The sequence below is a fragment of the Mesocricetus auratus genome, unplaced genomic scaffold (genome assembly GCF_017639785.1).
Source record: "Mesocricetus auratus isolate SY011 unplaced genomic scaffold, BCM_Maur_2.0 Super-Scaffold_6731, whole genome shotgun sequence".
Lineage (NCBI taxonomy): Eukaryota > Metazoa > Chordata > Mammalia > Rodentia > Cricetidae > Mesocricetus > Mesocricetus auratus.
The window spans coordinates 8,997,723-9,019,482 of NW_024429185.1; the positions used below are offsets into that span (position 1 = coordinate 8,997,723).

Genomic DNA, 21,760 nt, shown 5'->3' on the forward strand with positions numbered 1-21,760 from the left:
CCGTACTACATTTTCCCCCCGGGCTCTGCATGAAACCAGCGGAAGCGACAAGATGTTACCCTGCGCGCCCAGGGCACCGGGCGCTTTAGGAACCTGCCTCTTGGTTGCCACGGCGACGCCGGGTGCACGGCTTCCCCGCCCCGTCACGCCGTCACGCGCTCCCGCGGCGCCCCGCCTCCAGCTGCGCTGCGACGCCGACGACTGGCTGTCCGCGCGGGTCTCACTATCCTCACTCCATCCGGGGAGCCAATGGCCGGCGCCGCCAGAATTCGTTGACTCGAGTCACACGCTCCCGGGTCGCGGGACGGACCAATCGCTGCACCGCGAGGGCGGGGCGGGCGCAGGGCGGACCAATGATGGCAGGAGGGAGCGGCCGCGCCCTCCGGGCCCCGCCCCTGACCCGGGAGAAGTAGTGAGGAGGCCGCTGCACCGGTGGGTACTGCGCCCAGACCGCAGTCCATCGCCGGACGCCAGGTGAGGAGCATTTCGAGCCGGGCTCCGGGTCGCGTGGAGGGTGGCTGAGACGGGGACCCTCGGGACCGGAGCGGCGGGGCCGGTAAGGATGCGGTGGGAAGGAACCTGGCTGTGCAAGACTCCAGGGAAGGAGGCGAGGTTCTCAAGCGATGGAACTCCTGCCCTTTAAAGAGTTTGCTGTCATTCGGAGTCTGGATCACTGACTCAAGTCTCAGAAACTTTACCAAAGCACGGGGGGCGGGAGTGAGGTGCGTTCTGGGTCTGTGGCTCTGGGAAGGTGTCTCAGGCACCTAGCAGATGAGTAGGAGATGGTTAGGAGGCTGGCCACATTCAGTCGCGAGGCGTGGGGTGCAGGGAACCCCATGTGGTTCTATGATGGGTGATTCCACATGAGACCGGGGTGCATAGATGAGGGATCCAGTCTTCACCTGTAAGGATGCTGCTGCCCCACGAACCGTGAAGGTTTAACTCTTGTTTGGGTGGAACCTGACGCTTTGCCTTAGGCCTTCTCTAAGCTGCAGTGCCAAAAGAGGGACTCAGAGTGTCAGCCAGGCTCTGAGTTAATCAGATCTATCACTACATTTCTTCCTCGCGTTTTGCCTCCCACACCCTGATCTAGTCTACCTGACTCAGATCGAGTTTCCAGGCGAGCAGGTTGTTCAAAGATGAGGAGGCAGAATGTTCACTTCAATAAAACCTTTCCTGTTCGTTACTTTCTCTGATGATTTGTTCAACTGACAATTACTTGCCCGTTTTCCTCCCTTCATTACAGAGGGTTAACTCGGGATAACTGAACTCTGTCTCAATATTGTGTGGGAGTTGGAAAACTTATTCGAGGGCATTGAGTTGGGAGGGACTAGAACTTACGTTGGCGATGATGAGGTCCCTCAAGTTACGCATTAAAGCGAGCATGGGAGGAGTATCTGGTAAACTTTAGGATGCCTTGAGGGTCGACCCAGATCCAAACTGTCTTTGGGTGAAGATGACCAGCAACCTTGCGGATAATCAGAACCTATATCTAGAGAAGAGTTGTAGATAATGGATATCATAGATATATATAGAATTATCCAGGACAGTGTTGGTTAGGAGGAACGTCAGAACTTCCTGGTTAAAGAGGCCGAATTGAGAGCATCCTTTCCTTCCTTTGTCGTCTTCTCTACTATAGCACCTTTATCCCACCACAGCTCTGTTGTAATCGGGTCCCCTCCACGTCATGTCATGTCCAAGTCTCAGTGTAGAAAGTGCTTTTGCTCAGAAACCCTGCTCCTCTGTCCTCACAGCCCTCTGTAGTTTCCCTTGTATCCTACCTGTCAGATCGTTTTGGGATGTCCAGGAGGGAAGGCAGGAGTAGCGCAGTGACTGCACATTATAGACACAAATATTTGTCAGAAAAAATCTGTAGAATTCCATGAGCCAAGGAAAAATGTCAGATCTTCGTGATTGTTGTTAGGTGTAGTCCCAGCCCTCTGTGGAGGCAGGAGGATCAGGAGTTCAAGGCCATCCTTATTTCATAGTTGAAGGCCACCTTGAACTAAAACTCTCATGGGAAGGAAGGAAGGAAGGAAGGAAGGAAGGAAGGAAGGAAGGAAGGAAGGAGAAAGAAAGAAAGGAATCATCCAGTTTGGTCAAATGAAATGAGCTCCAAAGGATACTGGATTAGACAGCAGGGGGACTTAATGATTTTTTTTTAAAGATTAAGTTGGGTGCACTGATGAGAATAGAAAATAATGGGAAGTGAGAAAATGAAGTCAGTGGGAGTAGGGCCTCCTAGGAAGAAGGCCTGGGTAAGCTATAGGCTTTTACACTAATGTTAATTGTGACCATTGTTCGTTAGTGAGTATATGGGCTCCTCCACTCAGCGTCTGTGACTTTGGGCAGGTTATTTATTGATTCTAAACCTCAGCTTATCATTGAAAACCAACGATAATAAATGTACCTCTGCCTCATGGTAGTGTGGCAGGGTTCAGCTTGAAATGACAGCACATACCTATCCTGTAGAAGGTGCTCAATAATTGTGCAGTGTACCAGGTCTTGTGTCCAGCACTCAACGTATGCAGTGTCTTGGGTTTACCAGAAGAGTTATTGTCACATTTTGTTTTCAGATGATATAATTGGGGTTCAGAGTTTTATCATCCACAAAATTTAGAACATGTAGTAGAAAGTGGTATTCATTGGTCTTGGCAAATTTGGTAATGACCTCAGGAAAAATGGAAATTGGAGTGATCATCTAGTGTTTTGCAACTCTGTAGTAGATGATTGTCAATATGGAGACCAGTGTGGGTGGGGGAGGGTGGCACTTTTGTCTGGAATTGTCTTTTGAGAAGTATGCACAGCAGAGGCCTGGAACAGATGATGGAGATTGGGAATTCTTTTCTGCCTCCTCCCCCTTCTTCTCCCCTCTCCTTCCTCCTGTCTCTTCTCTTCCCTATTCCTAGACAGTATCTCACTGGAGCCAGGCTGGCTTGGAACTCACCACCTTTCCAGCTCAGCCTTGTAAGTGATGGGTAGGGAAATTTTCTCTAGAAAGGGATTTGAATATGTTTTATTATTATTAAATAAAAATTATTTGTTTTATGTCTATTGAGTGTTTTACCTGTGTCTGTGTCTGTGGTACCCTTGGTGTCAGATTTCCTGGAACTGGAGTTAGAGATGGCTGTGAACCAACATGCAAGTGCTGGGAACTGAACCCAGGTCCTTTGGAAGAGCAGAAAGTGCTCTTAACTGCTGGCCACAGTCTCCAGTCCCATTTGTAATCTTTAGGATGAAGAAGTGGGTTTCAGGTCCATGAAATTTATGAGATGAGAAAGGATAAAGGGGAACTATGTCCTTGGTGAGATGAGAACACAGGAAGACTTGAAAAAAATGAGGACAAATTGTTGAGGCCAGCAGGGACATGACGGGGTAAGCCATTGGCTAAGGGGTGGGACAGAAAGCACTGAGTGAGTTTGAAGGCCTGAAGGAAGGTGGTTTAGCTTCCTGAGGTCTCTTACATAGAACAGGATAAGAGGTCAATTTAGAAATGATAGTGCCTCTTGTGAACTCTTCTAAGACTATAAAAATGCTTTTATGTGATTATGTCTCAAAAATTATGGCATTGAGCATGTTATGTTGTAGCCAAGAATCATCTTGAACTTGTGATCCTCCTGCCTCTGCCTCCAAAGTGCTGGGTACACAGCACTATGCCCAGTTTATGGGATGCTACAAATGGAGGGCTCTGTGTGCTGGGCAAGCACTTTACCAACTGAGCCGTAAGATATGGTTTCTGTTTGGTTTGGTTTTTATGGAATGGCCCATCAATTCATAAATTAAGAACAGCAGGGATTTTTTTTCACAAATGAAGTTCATCATGCTAGATTGGTGACCGCTAGGCTAGCATTTATTAAATAGGTACAATATATTCTCATTTAAGAAATTAAAATTACTGAAGTTAATTTGTGTGTGATGTCTTTAATCCTAGCACTCAGAAGACAGAGGCAGGTGGATCTCTGAGTCCAAGGCCAACCTGGTCTACAGAACAAGTTTCAGGACAGACAGAGAAACCTTGCCTTAAAAAAAAGAGAAAGAAGGAAAAGAAAGTAAAATTGTATAGAAAGTATAGCAGGGAAAGGTTTTCCTCCTTGTTTTTCGTCTTAAGTCTCTTTTCACAGACCACCACTGTATAAGCGGTTTTTGTCCTGTTCATTTTGTTTGTTTATGTACTATGCACACATGCATAAGATCAGGGTATATACAGGAAATAGGTGATTTGCACACACACACACACACAAAAACAAGGACTTTCGCTTTACATAGCCATATTTGGCTCTTGCTATACATGCTATTCTATAAATGTGTCTTTGGGGTTAAGACTAGATTTTACATATCATCCTACACAAAATAGAATTTCTTAATGTAAGTTTTTAATGTAACTTTTATTACCTGTATATAGGGGACAGTTAGGGAGATCCTCACGCATGTAGCTATAGGTGCCTGAAGAGGGAATCTGATACTGGGAGCTGGAGTTACAGGCAGTTGTTATCTTATTGGAGACATCTTGAGGATGTCTTCCCGTGTAGTCCAGGTTAACTGTGAACTTTCAGACGTGTCTCTGCCTCGGGTTCTCAAGTACTGGGATTGCAGATGTAAACAGCTGTATTATTGCCTGTGGAAGGAATTGATAGAATTTATTTAACTCATATCGTGCTTGTGGACTTGCATATTCTTTTAAAATCTGTTGCTAATTAGAAGCTGTGCTTCCTTTTAGCTTAGCATGTTTGTCTTCTACTCCTGAGTTAAAGGAAAGAGGTATTTTGGGGATATGTCACTACTGCTGATTTTTTTCTTTTTCTTCAAATGCTAAGCTGGTTTGTCCCAAGCCAACAGTGTGGATAATGCCTCTTCGGGTATTGTTGAACTTGAGAAGCTTTGCCACTTGGGTAAAAGGATCTCATTGGGATACAGTTCCTCCTTGAAGGAAGGCAGTTTCTTGCTTTGTGTTTGGTCTATGTTTGTGTGGGTGTGCCTGCCTGTGCGGTTTTCCTGTGGAGGCTGCAGGTCAGTGTTGGCTGGTCCCCTCAGTTGTTGTATACCTTATTTCAGACAGATCCCTCACTGACCCTGGAGCACCTTGATTTGAGTGCTGGGGTTACAGATGCCCACCACTGTATCTCACTTTTATGGGGGTGCTGGGAATCTGAACCCAGTACTTGTGCTCATACAGCAGGCACTGTACTGACTGATTCATCTTCCCAGCCCCTAACTAAACCTGTGTGGTTTGGGGGCACCATTTGGCCTTATTGTTCTGTGAACTGCCTGTGAATGGCCTTTGTTGTTTTTTTACTGGGTTTTTTCTAAAGTACTCTGTGTCCTTCTTTGTCATGTGTTGGGATGCTTTTTGTAGTTTGACATTTGTTCCTTGGCTTTGTTTATGACCACCATTTTGTTCTTCTCAGAATTTAACTTTTGCTTAGTCACTTTTGGCAAACTTTTGGTTTCTTTTTGGTTTTACGGTGTGTGTGTGTCTGTCTGTCTGTCTAAATCAGAATGTAGTTTTGTGGAGTCACTTCTCTTTTTATCTTTACTTGGGTTACAGGGATTGAACTCAGAACATTGCTTGGCAAGTGGGCCCTGAGCCATCTTGGCAGCAGAAAGTTAGCTTGGAGTCCCTTTTCCACTGTTCTTTCAGATATTACTGTAGAAAGGAACACAGAGTTTTTAAATCAGTGTCTACAAGTGGAGATGAAGATAGCATTCAGTAGGTTATTTTTAATCGTGTTTATAACCTAAGAAACTAGTCCTTGTTTAGAAACTGCCACTTAGTAGTATCAGAAGATATTTTTGTGCTCTTTTTCAGGATTTCATCGTTTTGCTTATTTGCTTACTGACTACAGAAATAAAGGCTCCTCACAGATTTGAAAATGGCCGCAAACAAAAGCGCCGACATCTTCAGCTCCGCATCGCTGGCAGTGGAGTATGTGGATTCACTGCTGCCTGAGAACCCTCTGCAGGAGCCCTTTAAGAACGCCTGGGGCTACATGTTGGATAACTACACAAAGTTCCAGATCGCAACCTGGGGGTCACTCATAGTTCATGAAGCCATCTATTTCATGTTCTCTTTACCTGGCTTTTTATTCCAATTTATACCTTACATGAGAAAGTACAAAATTCAAAAGGTGAGTATGCTACACATGTGATCAAATTGGATGTTTTTCAAGAACATTGAGCTTTGAGAGACTCTCATCAGTGTGGTCCAGTAGAAATATAATAAAGCTATTTACATGGCTTTAAATGCTCAGGAATACCTTTAGAAGGCAGTAAGGGAATAGGGAAGTTAATTTCCATAGTAGTTTAATTCAACCCAATGAAGGTCTAGGCTATTATTTTACCAACTATCCAAATTAAATTGCTTCGAGAGACATGTTGGTGTTTTTATTTTCATAGCTGTGTTTCACTGTGTACTTATGTACTTTTGAAAGTGTTCAGTAGTCTCAGACTGCTAGTTGATGGTTTGTTAGATAAAACAAATGTAGATCATTATTGATGGTGTTTCAAAGAATTGTCTGTAAAAGTGGGTTTTAAGAAGATGTAACACTTACCTAATTGGGATTTGTAAACTTTAGTTTTTAAATTAGCTGACAGATGTAGCCTGTGTAGGTCTACATGCTGGAGGCCCTGGGTGTAATCCTCAGCCCACATGTTTTTTCAAGCCCCACCTGTGACTCCCATTCTGGAAAGCAGACTCTCTGGGGGGAAAGAAGAGGTGCAGAGGGGTTTGTGGCTGCTTTGCTGGTGTTCTTCCCACAGCCTAGCAAATCTAGTTGAGTGTTAATATGGGAAGATCCATACACACGATAGGTAGCCAGCAGCTTTCTTACGGTCCCAAACACAGACGTGGGGGACCTTGTGTCGTCGGTATTTGTTTCAGTGTGTTAGATGTGTCTTGCAAGCCCACTGTGTACGTGACAAGGTACTCAGGTACAACTGTACTCCGTCTTAGTCTTAAACAAAGGTGGCAGAATGAACTCTTACTAATATGTAGGCTATTTTCTTAGCATGCTTTTTAAGAGCATTTGGACAAGTATAGAGACAGGAAGGACTTGTCAACACTTAGTCCACCAGTATCACCGAGTATACCCGGGCTGACCTTGAACTTGTGATCTTCTCACTTTCATCTCCTGAGTGCAGGATTTTTTGTTTGTTTGTTTAGGGCTTTTGTTTTGTTTTGTCTTTTATGCCACCATTGCTAATCTAAACCAACTAAACTCAAGGGCACACAACAGTGGCAAAAGTAGACGCTGAGTGTTCATCTGATTTGCTGGGTGTGGGGGTTATGTCTCCTCAGTCTCTTGACTTTGTGGCCACTCCCGGTGAGTCACTGTGAGGAGGGACTCACACAGGTTCCTCGGCAGCTAACATAGGCACCAGGCACCTGTGGACTCTGGGCCAAGGAGAGAGAAACGGGAAAGGGAACAAAGAGGGAGGTAGTTGAAAGGATGCCCTGTCGGCCTCAGTTAGTTGAAACACATCCAAGGAGCTTCTGATGAAAGGGCTTGAGTGGAAAACAGCTCTGTAAATGTCTAAATTCTGAGTCACTGAGGTGACTCTGGCCGCTGTGTATCATCCACTGCGTCATTTGTAAGTAAAGCCGATTCGTCTGGTGGCCAGCAAGCTGAAGTGCGCTGTCTCCCTCCACTGCCCTCTGCTGCTGACTGACTGTCATAGGTGGTGGTATCGGGTCCAGAGGAGAGCTGCTCTACCCAGGGTGTGTGGGCGGCCTTAGAAGGAAATGTGGAAGGCAAAAGCGAAAGTGGGGCTGAGGATGTAGTCACCGTTGGAGGGCTCACAAGGCGTGAAGTCAGTACAGGCACACACAGGAGGAACGAAACCCACAGTCTAATTGGGTACAACTAATGAAAGGTTTGAGAGAACGGCTGCAAGTTGTCACAGCCTAAAGGGGTTGAGAAGAAAACAAAACCTACAGTTGAAGCTCAGTAGGAGAGCATTTGTCTGGCCTATGCAAGACCCTGGAGCCCAGTAGAGAGGCAAGTGGATCTCAGTCTGGCTTATATAGTAAGCCCTAGGCCAGTCAGGGCTACAGAATGGGACTTGTATGAATAACAACAGTGTACAATAGAGCAAAACAAAGAGAAGAAAGGCAGCCAGATCCTGGGCTCTACCCTCCCGCCCCACAGCACAGTCAATTAAATGAAAAATCAAATCATGGAGGTTAGTTCTATTTGTGAGTTCTGAAAGCACACAGTGTGATTGAAACAAGGACAAACCAATTCATGTCTTTTGCTCAGTGCCTTAGAAAGTCACCATAAAATATTCAAGAATTATATTATTTACCACATGGAACCTTTTAAGTCCCCCCCTTCTCTTTATTCTATCATACACTATATTCTCACTGCAGCCCCCCTCCTTCCAGTCCCCCCAACTCTTCCCCCAGATCCACTGCTCCTCCATTCCCCTTGAGAAAAGAGCAGGCCTCCCAGGGATGTCCTCAGCAGGGCGTGGGGCACACCTGTAATCTTAGCGCTGGGGTGCAGGTTCAAGGTTATTCTCTGCTACTTAGGAAGTGTGAGGCCACCATAAGACACACAAGACCTTGACTCAAAAAAGTATTGCACACCTCCCTGCTCACCAGAAAAGAGGGCAGGTGGGGGGGGCTAGGGGCTGGCAAGATGGATCAGTGGTTAAGAGCCCTGGCGGCTTTTCCAGAAGACCTGGGTTTGATTCTCAGCACCCATGTGCAGCTCACAAAGGTCTCTAACTCCAGCGCCCTCTTCTGCCCTCCAGGGCACAGGCATGCTCATGGTACACAGACATAGACGCAGGTAAGACTCCTCCCATCCACAGAAAAACTAGAGTGCTATGATGATTACACAGTACTGAGTACTTTCCGCTTTGAAGAAACTGGTAACCTGGCTGCTTCCAACTAGAGGAAGCTTTATATGCATGACGGGTAAAGCAGGATGCAGGGATTGTTTCTTTTTTAAAAAATGACATTTTGATAAGTTCTCAAAGAGAGACCTACCTAAAGCATCAGGGAAGTTCATAGCCCCAGTGTGGGTACCCCAGTACAGATAAGCATATTAAGTAAAGAGTGGTAAGTTTTGGTATTGTACTAGGCATACATTTAATGTCTTCTTAGCCAAGCTTGTACATACCATATGAGCAGCACAGCCTATGGTTTTATTCCTTGTAATAGTAGTTGATTATTTTGTTTTACATGCATGCCCAGGGCAGGCATCCACACTAAGGTAGTTTTTTTTTTTTTTTTTTTTTTTTTTTGGTTTTTCAAGACAGGGTTTCTCTGTGGCTTTGGAGGCTGTCCTGGAACTAGCTCTTTTAGACCAGGCTGGCCTCGGACTCACAGAGATCCGCCTGCCTCTGCCTCCCGAGTGCTGGTATTAAAGGTGTGTGCCACCACCGCCCGGCAGGTGGCATTTTCTCCTGTTCTCATTCCACCCACTTTTTTGAGACGGGATTTCTCTGTGTAGCCTTGACTGTACTGGAACTCACTCTGTAGACTGGGCTGGCCTCAAACTCACAGAGGTCTGCCTGCCTCTGCCTCATGAGTACTAGGATTCTAAGCTCGAGAATGAAGAGTCTAGCCCCAGAGCTAGAGGTATCTTCTCAAATAAGCCTGACAGTTCAGGTTAGGCTTCCATCATACATGAGAGGTTTGGAGTATGGTCAAAGAATCCTTAGCGTAGACACACAAAGGCAGTCGTAATTACGGTGTGTAGCCTATTTGTTTTATGGCTGAGGAAACTGATTTCCCTGTGAGCATGCAGCCCATGAGCTGGCTACTGGTTAGTTCAACATTCTAGTCCAAGCCTATAGGTTGAGTCTTCGAGAAAGGATAGTTTTGTCTTGTTCATACATATTTTATTGTTTGTCTTTTGTGCAAGCACATGTACTCAACAGAGAAGACATGTCGGGAGATCCTGGGTTGTAAGAACAGCTCATAGCTCTCACGGTGTATACAGAAGGGGCTTATTTCTGTATGAACACTGAGCACCTAGATGCAGTCAGTCGCCATTGTGGTAAGAACTGTCTGCCACTGCTCGTGCAGGCTTCAGGTGGGGCACTCAATGTAAACTTAACATAATTCACTTCTTCAGAAAGTGTCCTGTAGACAGCAAAGCCTAGATAGTTAGGTATTCATCTCGCGGTGCTTCTTAGGTTAGCTTTAGGTCATTGTCATCATATTTGTCTATTAACGTTTTTTTTTCAAAACCTATTGACAGTAATTATAGTAGTTGTCAAGATCCCTTGCCACTGTAGCATAAACTGAACCTATATAGCATAGGACTTAGGGATTAAACACGTTAGAGAAAATCTAAAGAATTTATTTTTGCTTGTTCAGCTGAGCTACTGACAACAGACTAGTTTTAAACATTGTGATTTTTTCCCTCTCTCTTTATAGGATAAACCGGAAACCTTAGAAGGCCAGTGGAAGTGTTTAAAAGGACTTATCTTTAATCATTTTTGTATTCAGCTGCCTATGATTTGTGGGACGTACTATTTCACAGAGTATTTCAGTATTCCTTATGATTGGGAAAGAATGCCGAGATGGTATGTCGGTGATGATTTGATGTTTGTGTTCAGTCATGGTTTATCTTTCAATTCAGTTTTCCTTAATGTTAGCCTCTTCAGTTGGTTAATACTCTGAAACTTACTATGGCCCCATGTAACTGGACATACATGTACCAGAACCTAAGTCCACGGTCACTCCTTGTGGGTGTTCCTCACCCCTGTAGCTAACCAAATGCAGATTCAGAGTCCACTTTTTAAATGGAATCATTTAAACAGAATGTGGTAGCATATGCCTGTGGTCCCAACACTTAGGAGGTGAGGGGGATGGCCTGAAGTTCCATCATCTTCCTGGGTTACCTAGCTAGTCTGTAGCCTGCCTAAGAGGCCTGTACGCGCTTATATACAAATTATTTTTCATCATTTTATTTAAGCTAAGTGTATCTAGGGTAGAAAACAAACAATTGCTTTACCATTAACTTTAGACGTTGGTTTCTTAACACCAATATAAAATACTATGAAAATACGGTCAAATTCTTAGCCCCACCCCCCCTTTCGGACAGTAGCATGTAGCTTACCTACCAGTGTTCTGTTTCTACACAGGTCTCTCTGTGTAGCCCTGGCTAGCTTGGAGCTTACTCTGTAGACTAGGTTGGCCTCAAACTCAGGGATCTGCCTTCCTCTACCTCCTGAGTGCTGGAATTAAAAGTGTGGCCCACCACACCCAGCTCAGCTATCTTGCAGCTTGAAGGATTTATTGTGAGGTCCAACTGAGGACTAGGTGTTTGGTTATAGAATATCTGATGGGTCATGCTAAGTGGTGGTTCCTCTGCATTCATTAATATTTGCCTCTCACAGGTTTATGATTTTGGCAAGATGCTTGGGCTGTGCAATCATTGAGGACACCTGGCACTATTTCCTGCACAGACTCCTTCACCACAAGAGGATTTATAAGTACATTCATAAAATCCACCATGAGTTTCAGGTATGTTAGAATCATACTTCAGCTTTTTCTTAGAAGCAATCAGTGGTATTCTAATCTCATGTCCTTTCATAATGATAACAATAATAAAATAAATATGCACACACATGATATGACAGGTAGGACACATGTAGGGTCAGAGGACAACTTTGTGGAGTCTGCTCTCCTACCTTGAATCTCTTTTAATGTGTGTCTGTGTGTGTGGATTTTTACCCAATGTGTGCAGATGCCCTCAGAGTCAGAACAAGGTGTTGGACTCTTGGAACTGGCGTTACAGGCAGTTGGAGCTAACCAGTGTGGGTGCTGGGAACGGAATCTGTGTCCTCTTGCAAGAGCAGCAAATGCTTTTAACCACCAGCCCATCTCCAGCCTTCTCCCCCTTCTCCTTTCGATATGGACTCTAGGAATCAAAATCAACTCTGCAGGCTTGCAGAGGGAGCAGCTTTACCCACTGAGCCATCTCTTGGGCCCTTTATTTCCTTTTCTACTGGCATGGTAATGAAGAAAATGTACACATATATACAGAACCAGGCCTAGAAGTTTTCTTCAGTGTCAGATCTTCATGGTAGGAACTGGAGAGATGGCTCAGTGGTTAAGAGCACATCTGCTCTCATAACCACAGGCTCCTGCACTCATGTATGCAGGCACGCATACATGTAATTAAAGTTAAATAAATATGTATGTGTAGGGAGAGATCTTACATACCCGAAGCATAATGTGAATGCATGTGAATCGTGAATCGCTTTGGGTGCATAAGATCTCTCTACATGTATGTATTTTTAAATTTACAGTTTACTGTAATTGAGACTTTAAAGATTATTACGCATAATAGTTGAGATTCTCACCCTACTGGTGGGCATTCTGACACAGCGGGCAGGTTGGTACTGATCATAGTAATGCAAGGGTTATTTAAATCAAATGCAAAAACAATAAATGTTTACTATGTAAACTAAAGCAATTAGTCAGTTGAAGTACATTTCCAGAGCAAATTATTTTTTAAATCAGATGTGCTTTTATATAGGTCTCAGTAAATACCTCAAAACATGGACAAGATACATGCTGATAACTAAGACAGCTAAACTAACTACTGGACAGAGAATGTATTCAGGATATAAACACTGGACAAAAGAGTGATTCCCATTGGGAGGGCCGAGACTGATATTACATTACTCAGAATGATACACAATTTAAAACGTTGTTTCTTGAGTTTTTCCACTTAATACTTTAGGACAATAGTTAATAGAGTAAATGTAGGATAAATGTAACCTCAGACGATAAAACCATGAGTAAAGATTGAGTACTCTGCATGTATAAGCATTCCTTTGTTGGTAGAGTAACTACAGATTCATAAATGAAAGATTAAGCGTTAAAGGACAAGTGACTTGAGTTTGGTCTCTGGATCCTGTGAAGTGGTAGGAGAGAATTGACCCCTAAGGGTGTCCTCTAATCTCTGTGCTCGGATTCACAGACACAAACAGGTAAATAGATGTCCAATTAGAGGTGAAGTTCCATAAAAGATGACTTCTAAGAAATTCATCTCTAGATCTTTTGATAGATACAAATTTACTAAGAACTGTTGTTAGTATTTATATATATATACATAACTGGATCACCATCACCACATATACAAACAATATAATTTTATAAAACTTTGTATAAGTTGAACACTTTAGGTTCTCCATAGTCAGATTTTTCTGTAGGCCTCCAGCTCACAAATAATGACATGGAGATTTATTAATTATGAAAGCTTGGCCTTAGCTTAGGCTTCTGACTTAGCTCTTATAACTTAAATTAACTTGCTTCTATGAATGTGCTTTTTACCATGTGACTTTTTACCTTTCTTTCATTTTGTATGGAACCCTCTGTCTTGTTGGCTTCTCACTGGTGTAATTTGTGCACTTACATTCCTCCTCTTCCTCTCTATCTGTAAATTCTGCCAATGTCTCCTGCCTAGCTATTGACCATTCTCTTGTTTATTAACCCAATCACCATGACATATCTTCACATAGTGTAGTCAAATATTCCACAACAACTCTGCAGAGAAAGAATCAACACAAAGTTACTGTACACATAGGTTTATTTAAAGTCTGATGGTATATATCTGTAATCCCAATACTTAGGCAGACACGGGGGTGTTATGAGTTCAAGGCTAACTTCAGCTACATAGACAGACCCTGCCTTGAAAGTGAAAAAAAATGATTTTTGCTGTCTGAGGCCCAAATTTTGCAGAACCCAAAAGTGAGGTATGGTATCTATAGGTGTCATGTGAGTGCCTTCTTCCTTGGGAAGATGAAACCCACTTTCATGAAGAATAAAATCTGCTGGTTCAGACATTAACCACATCACAGCAAGTTGACACAAAATTAACCATCACAATATATTAAAGAATTCTTACTCTGCTTGGTTTAGGCTCCATTCGGAATCGAAGCAGAGTATGCACACCCTTTAGAAACCATAATTCTCGGGACTGGATTTTTCATTGGAATCGTCCTTTTGTGTGATCATGTAATTCTTCTTTGGGCATGGGTGACTGTACGTTTGCTAGAAACCATCGATGTCCATAGGTAAGTAATGCTTTCTGTTCAGGTAGAAGATGTCATTTCTCATGAGGGTTGGTGTGCCTGAGTATGTAAATGAATGTTTTTATGTGTGTGGAGGTGTATGTAAGCATGATTGCTTTTGTATGTGAACACATTTTTTTTTATGTGTGTGGGTATGTGGGAACATGATCACTCTTCCGAAGCAGTTTGAGTCAAACCTAGAACTCCCAGGTCTTGCCAGTGAGCTTGCTTCTGTGGATATATCCCGTCCCTGCCTCTAGAGACTTAAATTATAGGTAGCCCACCCAGCTTTCATGTGGGTTTCTAGAGATCTGAACTCCAGTCCTCATGCTTGCGTGACAGGCACTAAACCACTGCCATCTCTCATGTTATTTTTAAAGGGAGGGTCATTGAGTAAAAGTTCAAATAATAGATGTTTTTGCATAGACTAGTCTGTTACCTTTTGTTAAATGACATCATGTGTTTTGTCAAGCAAAGTGCTCAAGGCCAGCAGTTAATCCTGCTATGGAGGGCCTCTGTCTTCAGAGGGTGTTGGAACCTGTAACATCTGCTGTGTAAGGTCACTGCTGATCTCTGAGTGGCTCTGATGAAAGCACTTACGTAAGAAATGGATGTGTTTCAGATGCCGCTTTCCAGACTAGAACTGTGACAAGGTCCAATCTCAGATACCAAGTTAAAGAGAGTAAATCAGACAAGACTCTTTGAAGTCATTTGTTCCCCAACTAAACAGCACAGTGGGATTTTAGCTTTGTAAATACTTGATGCTAATTTCATACAACTTTTCCTTATAAACTTAAGTAGTGCTATGAACTTGGTTTTCATCTTTTCTAGATTGTGGTGGGCAGGTCCCTCTAAAGAGAAAGAAGTGTTTCTTGAAAATGTGTGTCTGCTCTATTACGGTAGTCCCTTTTGTTTCTTGCTGTCAGATTGTCTAACATATCTTTTCCTATAAGATTTTGTTGTTGTTTTCCAGCTAGGGCCTCAAAGCCCTGGCTGACCTGGAACTCACTCTGTAGTCCAGGGTGGCCATGTACTGCTGGTCCTTCTGCTCAGCGTCCCAAGAGCTGGGGCTGTGGTGTCTGCCACCACACCCTGTCCATTGTTTGCCTTTTGAAAACATGTGAGGAATGAAGTGATTTGGGCAAAGCGGAGTGCTGCCTGCTAATGAGCTTGTGACTGTTAATGACATGTCCCATCAATAACCTGCATCGTTTCATTTCATTTCAGTGGTTATTACATTCCTTTCAACCCGTTGAACTTCATCCCCTTTTATACGGGTTCTCGGCACCACGATTTCCACCACATGAACTTCATTGGGAATTACGCATCCACCTTCACGTGGTGGGACAGAATCTTTGGGACAGACGCCCAGTATCATGCCTACAATGAAAAGATGAAGAAGCTTGGGAAAAAGACTGAATGAATACCCCTCTTACACCTCATGGAGATGTGTTTCCTCACCTGGAGCTAGTAACTAACATTGCTTCTGGGGAGCAGAAATGAGCACGGACTTAGCTGCTAAGTGATAAGAAGAACATTAGTGACCTTTAATTATCTTCCAGATGGGAACTTTTCTACTTTACATTCAAGTTCTGTATATGTGGAAACAAATAAATATATATATTTAAGTACAGTTTTCATGAGGAGGCTTTAAAGGCCATATTGCTAACCTCACCAAAAGGTTCCAGGTGTCAGAGGAAGTATTAATGTACAATTTATCACTTCACACCGCCTGAGGCTGAAGTTGACATTGCCTTTTAAGCCTTTTGCATACATTGGTCAGTTCAAAACTTTCTCAACAATAATGTTTGCCTTCTAGTTGACTTTAGACATAGTGTTTTTTTAGAAATGAAAAATATCGTGAATTGAATATATTATTAGCTGACAGAGCGAGTGACTGAAGCCCGCTCTGGTCTGGGGCTGACCAGTTTAGGACTATTCTTTCTGTGAAGGATCGTAGTAACTTTTATCGGCATTCTTCTTGTAAATTGACTCATTTCTTATGTAATGTATATAGAATATTACAGTCTAAAGATTTTCAAATTACTTGGTGTTTTTTAAACTGAGGAGCTCATTCTGCTGTCAACCCCTCGTTTTTGTGTGTAAAGTGTTGGGTGAAATCGTGTCTTGAGCTTTGTGAACTGACTTCTACCCGCACCCAGAACTGTTGAAATAAATGTGATTTTTGTCCAGTTCTCTAGTTTTCAGTTGTGACCATTAACTGTCATCTTCTATTCTTACAAGGAAAAGCACAGAAATCATTAAAGGAAATTTTGCAATAAAGGAATGATTCCATTTTTACTTGCTAACCTTGCTGGTCGTTGCAGTGTGCCCTTGGTGACTGGTCCATAGTGGGACCTAGTGACAGCGCTGAGGCAACTTGCTGGGCTTAGACAGCTTTCCACACATGTAAGGATATACCTTCTAGGCAAAGACTACTGACTGCATCCCCTATGATTAGTTTGTGTTTCTGTTCTGCTTTTCATACAGGCTCTGTTTATCTTAGGCTGACCTTGAACTTGTAACCCTGCTTCAGCTTTCCAAGTGCTGGGGTTGTAGGAATCACTGGTCGTGACTGGCTAGCCATGTCTTTGAAGGGTTTTACTGTGTGGCCCAGGATGACCTCACTAGCAATCCTCTTGCCTCAACCTCACAGCTGCCGAAACACAGACATGAACCACGACACTATGCTTGGCCAGGCTTGTTTCAGACTTTTTCCATATCTGCCTCCCTCCCGTGTGCTGCCATGCGTGCTTATGTGTGTGTAAGTTTGCCATTTGCTTCTTTGCAGCCCTTTGGGATAGGCATAGAACGGTGCTGTGCTGTTTGGTTATGAGACTTCCTGTAAATTCTCTTTGTCGTCCTCGCCTTCACTTTCATGCCTGTGGGATGTACAAAACTGTTTGGGAGGAAAGCAACTCCTGCTGCTAGAGATGGTGGTAAACAGGCGTAAATAACTTGGTATATGCCATAGCACCCCCTTTTTCTCTTCTCAATGCTGGGGAGTCAAGCCTACGGACTTGTGCATGCGCAACAAAGATCCTACAACAGCTATGCCACCAACCTACTCAACCTATTCACAGAGTAGGTCCCATGTCCTGAATGTGATGTGGCCTTGCTTTGGCCCCCAAGGCAACCCGTACACATAAACACACTGTTCTGCTTGGCCTCCATTGTCAACCTGATGCAGCCCAGAGTCTTCTGAGGGATTGCCTGGATCAGATTGGCCTGCCACTGTGTTTATGAAGATTGTCTTGATTGATGTGGGAGCACCATCCCTAGGGTAGCACCATCCCTAGGAAGGTGGGCCTGACCTATAGAGAGCTAGCTGATCATGAGCTGCTAAACTAGCCACAGAGGCAGAAAGCAACACGCCTTCAAGCTTCTTACCTCCATGGTCCTGCCTAAATTCCTGCCTGGACTTTGCTCAATGATTGTAATCTGGAAGCATAAGCTAAATAAAACCTTTCCTCCCAAGGTTACCTTTGGCCGGAGTGTTTTTGTAACAGCAACAGAAAGAAAACTAGGACACATGGAAATAAAAATATGTCTTCAAAAGATTCATATTCCAAAATATGTCAGTACAGAATAGACATTACATAGACAAATTTTTTCCAGTAGTTGAGATCTGAATTAATAGATATGAAGGCTAACATACAAAGCCACAGTATATATCTTTGACTCTGCCCTGAAGAATAGTTGATAAAAGCTGGGTGTGACAATGCATGCCAATAGTCCCAGCTCTCGTGATGCTGAGGCAGGTGGGTTACAAATTGTAGACCAACCTATAATATATAGCCACACCGTGTTTTTTATTTCCTTTCAGAAACAGGATTTCTTTTTAAATATTTAGAGGAGTTTTGCTTGCATGTATGTTTGTGCACCGTGTGCTTATCTGGTCTCCTTATTCCATCCAGTCCCCAGTGTATAAAATGGTGCCAACCATGTTCAGGGATAGCATCACTCCCTCAGTTAATGGTCTCTGGAAACTCCCTCACAGATACACCAGAGTGCTCTGTGTTATCCCAGGTACTTCCTATCAAGACAGCAGTCAACATTCATCATCATCTCTATGTTGGATTTTATTTACTTATTTATTTGTTTGTTTGTTTGGAGAGATTCTTACTATGTAGTCCATGCTGATTGCTTGTTTGGAGAGAGTCTTACTATGAAGTTCATGCTGATTGTGTAGTCCATTTAAGATTTCAATGCCTGTGAGATGACTCGAAACAGCCACAGCTGCCTAGCCTGATGACCTGCGTTTGACTACCAGGCAGGACCCACTTGGTAAAAGAGGAGAATCAATCCCTGCAGGCTATCCTCTGATCTCCACAGGCATGCACTGATTTCCACGTACACACACACACACACACACACACACACACACACACACGGTTTGAATGAGAGTGGCCTCCATTGGTCCTGTAGGTGGAACTAAGAGAAGCTTTATGAGCCGTAGCCTTTTTGAAAGAGGTGGGTCACAAGAGTGGGGAGGTGGGGGTAGGCTTTGAGGTTTTAAAAGTATCTCTCCCTCTGCCTGTAGACCAGGCTATAAAGCTCTCCACTTGTGCACAAGTGCCATGATTGCCCGCTTCCTGTCACAATGGTCAATGATCACGGACTACCCTCTAAAACTGTGACCAAGCCGCAATTAAATAATGCATCTTTGTAAGAGTTGCCTTGGTCATGGTGCCTCTTCACAGCTATAGAATAGTAACTAAGACACTCACACACAAATAAATGCTTTTTTTTTTTTTAGGAATTCCAGGCCAATTTGTGCTACACAGTGAGATCTCCAATCTCCAAAGTTAAACTCAATGGTTTGATATAATTACCAAATACACGTTTAGATTTAAGGTGCATATATGAATTCGCAGTACACAGCAGTTTTGTCAAAATGAAATCTTATCAGTTTTGTTTTTAATTTCATTGGAAACTTTACGTTAAAATATTTATATATTATCCTTTGGGGCGGGGGCTGGGGGGAGGTGAGACAGGACTTCTCTGTGTAGCTCAGGCTGTCCTGGAACTAGTTCTGTAGACTGTACTAACCTCACAATTAGAGATCCGTTCTCCTTTAAGTCTGGAGTGCTGAGATTAAAGGCATGCACCACCACCGCCTCCCGGTGGTCTTTCTTATTATAGTTCGCAATAATATGTATGTATGTATGTATGTATGTATGTATGTATGTATGTATGTATTCATTTATTTTTCTCATTCAGATAGGAGCTGTTCCCTGGCCATTCTGGATTGCTCCACTAAACTTACACGTCAGAAAGTCCTGTAGAGATGGAGACTTATTCTGCAAATGATTAATTCAGTGCATGGGACCTTGGGAACAAGTGACAAGACGGTGACAGTGCTGATGCCATACTTTTCCCCCAAGGTTTTTTGAGACAATTTCTCTGTGTGGCTTTGGAGCCTCTCCTAGGACTTGCTCTGTAGGTCAGGCTGGCCTTGAACTCACTGACATCAGCCTGCCTCTGCTTCCTGAGTGCAAGGCTCAAAGGCTTGCCCACCCACCACCGCCTGGCCGAGACCACACTCTTAAGATACATATGGTTCACCCACATAGGACTTCAATGCTGTGGATTTTCAGATTCCCTTTGGTTATAGCACGTGTCTTCATTTGAAGGGACAGAAGTAGTAGGTAATGGAACACTCCTCGAGATCTGCCTATGTCCAGTCACCAACTGTTCCCAGTAATTAAAGAAATTATTTCAGCCTAAAGGATCCCGACAAGCATTTCAATGTGAAGCTACCTACCACCACCCCCTACCCCATGCTCTCAAATCCTTCCTCAACTGTTGAGGGTCAGTTTGAAGACCAGAGAATTGGATTTCAGCTGAGGGGTGTGGTTTGAGTGCTTTAAGAATTCAGATATTTATTTAGTCCATAGCATTCAATATGTCAGTGATCAAACTTTTCTGAATTCTAAGATAACTAGATGGTCTCACACAGGTGATGATGGCTAGAGGGAGACTATCGCTAATTAAGTAGATAGTAATAATAATAATTATTATTATTATTTTGGTTTTTTGAGACAGGGTTTCTCTGAATTGCTTTGGAGCCTGTCCTGGAACTCTCTCTGTAGACCAGGCTGATCTTGAACTCACAGAGATCCACCTGCCTCTGCCTCCCGAGTGCTGGGATTAAAGGCATGCGCCACCAATGCCCAGAAATTTAGTAGACAATTATTAAAATCTCTGACAGCGAGAGACTCAGAGAACGCTGGCATCCCCTGTTAAAGTCAGTTTCCATAATGAGTAACTTGCGAGGGGAATGACAGCTAAGAGTTACCCAGAAGTGAGTGGGCTGGCTGCAGGAACGGGACATCGTGTGCTGAGATCTGGCAATAAGAAGAATGTGGACTGCATTAGATACCGAAAGAATCTCGCTAAGGGGACAGGGAGATGGTGGGGCAGGGAGTGGAGATGAACCAAGCTAGGTCAAGATGTTCTTGGGCGTTTGTTTGGGAAGCCTACTCTGTTCCGAGGTTCTGTGACAAAGGCAAGCTGAGGTGCAGTGATGTATGACTCTGGGACTCTGTGGCCTGGTTTTCATCAGAGCGTTTGTCATTTAGCCCCCAGGTGCTTTCTGTTTCCTGTCTTTCAAGATGCAGGCTGTACGAAGCACCATTTGAGCCTTTCTGTGATGCTGTTATCTAATTCTTGTTGACTGTGTAGTCGCACACCGGCTCATCAGAGGCACGGAGAGCAGGGGCCGTAGGATGGATATCAGATAATGGAGGTGCTACAGGCAGTCTGCATAGGATAAAAAGTTAGTTCCTAGGAAACAGAAAACTAAAGAAGGCATGGTAGTGGGTTGTCAGGGTTTCTGCAACCAGTAAGCAACACATAACAAAGTAGAGTAAACAATATATCAACTTGTGATGGAAAGAACTTAAATTTGGAAAACTCAGACTGGAGAGGTGGCTCAGCAGTTAAGAGCATTGGTTGCTTTTCCAGGGGACCTGGGTTCAATTCCCAGCACCCACATTGCAGCTCACAGCTGTCTGTAACTGGCATCCTCACACAGACATCAATGCATATAAACTTTGAAAACCCTTCCATGAATTTAAAAAATATGTATTCATTTTAATCCATACATTGTTACTGTATGTTTACAGGGTACAGCATGATATATCAATACACATATACAATGTGTATAACAGAGTTAATTGGAACATGTGTCACCTCAATAGATATTTTTGGGATGGGAACATTCAAAACCATTTTAGAAGCTATTTTGAAATATTAAATTCATTGCTGCCAACCATAGTTATTCTAGTGTGCTAGAGAACATCACAAGATAGTTTTCCTATGCAGTGGAACCCTGTGCCGTTAACTGTTCTTTGTCTCTTCTCCAGGATCTGGTGACCAATATTTAATTCTGTATTTAAATGATTTCAATACCTCCACCCTTTGGATTTTCTAGACAGTTTCTTTGTGTAGCCTTGGCTGTCCTGGAACTAGCTCTGTAGACCAGGTTGGCCTTGAACCTGCAGAGAGACGCCTGCTCCTGCCTCCCTAGTGCTGGGATTAAAGGCGTGTACCAACACTGCCCTGCTGTGATTTCAACTTTGGACACTTATTTTTTAATTTTTATTTGTTACCAAGCTTGCATACATATCCGTGTGTGTGTGTGTGTGTGTGTGTGTGTGTGTGTGTGTGTGTGTGTGTGCAGAGACCAGGAGGAGAAGTTGTCAGATTTTCTGAACTA

General features: G+C 43.5%; 1 protein-coding gene across 3 annotated transcripts; it reads left to right on the forward strand.

Annotated features, from left to right (window-relative positions):
- The first annotated feature begins 367 nt into the window (after positions 1 to 367).
- On the forward strand, positions 368 to 16,229 carry Msmo1 (methylsterol monooxygenase 1). Of its 3 annotated transcripts, none has more exons than XM_005075184.4 (6): positions 368 to 474; positions 5,807 to 6,125; positions 10,388 to 10,536; positions 11,353 to 11,479; positions 13,886 to 14,040; positions 15,265 to 16,229. In XM_005075184.4, the coding sequence occupies exons 2-6, from the start codon at positions 5,871 to 5,873 to the stop codon at positions 15,458 to 15,460; spliced, it is 882 nt and encodes a 293-aa protein (XP_005075241.1). In that variant the 5' UTR covers positions 368 to 474; positions 5,807 to 5,870; the 3' UTR covers positions 15,461 to 16,229. The 3 variants fall into 3 exon arrangements, with proteins under 3 accessions (XP_005075241.1, XP_012972644.1, XP_021085838.1); XM_013117190.3 differs by having other exon boundaries at positions 418 to 556; XM_021230179.2 differs by having other exon boundaries at positions 422 to 474; positions 5,844 to 6,125.
- Positions 16,230 to 21,760: the final 5,531 nt, after the last annotated feature.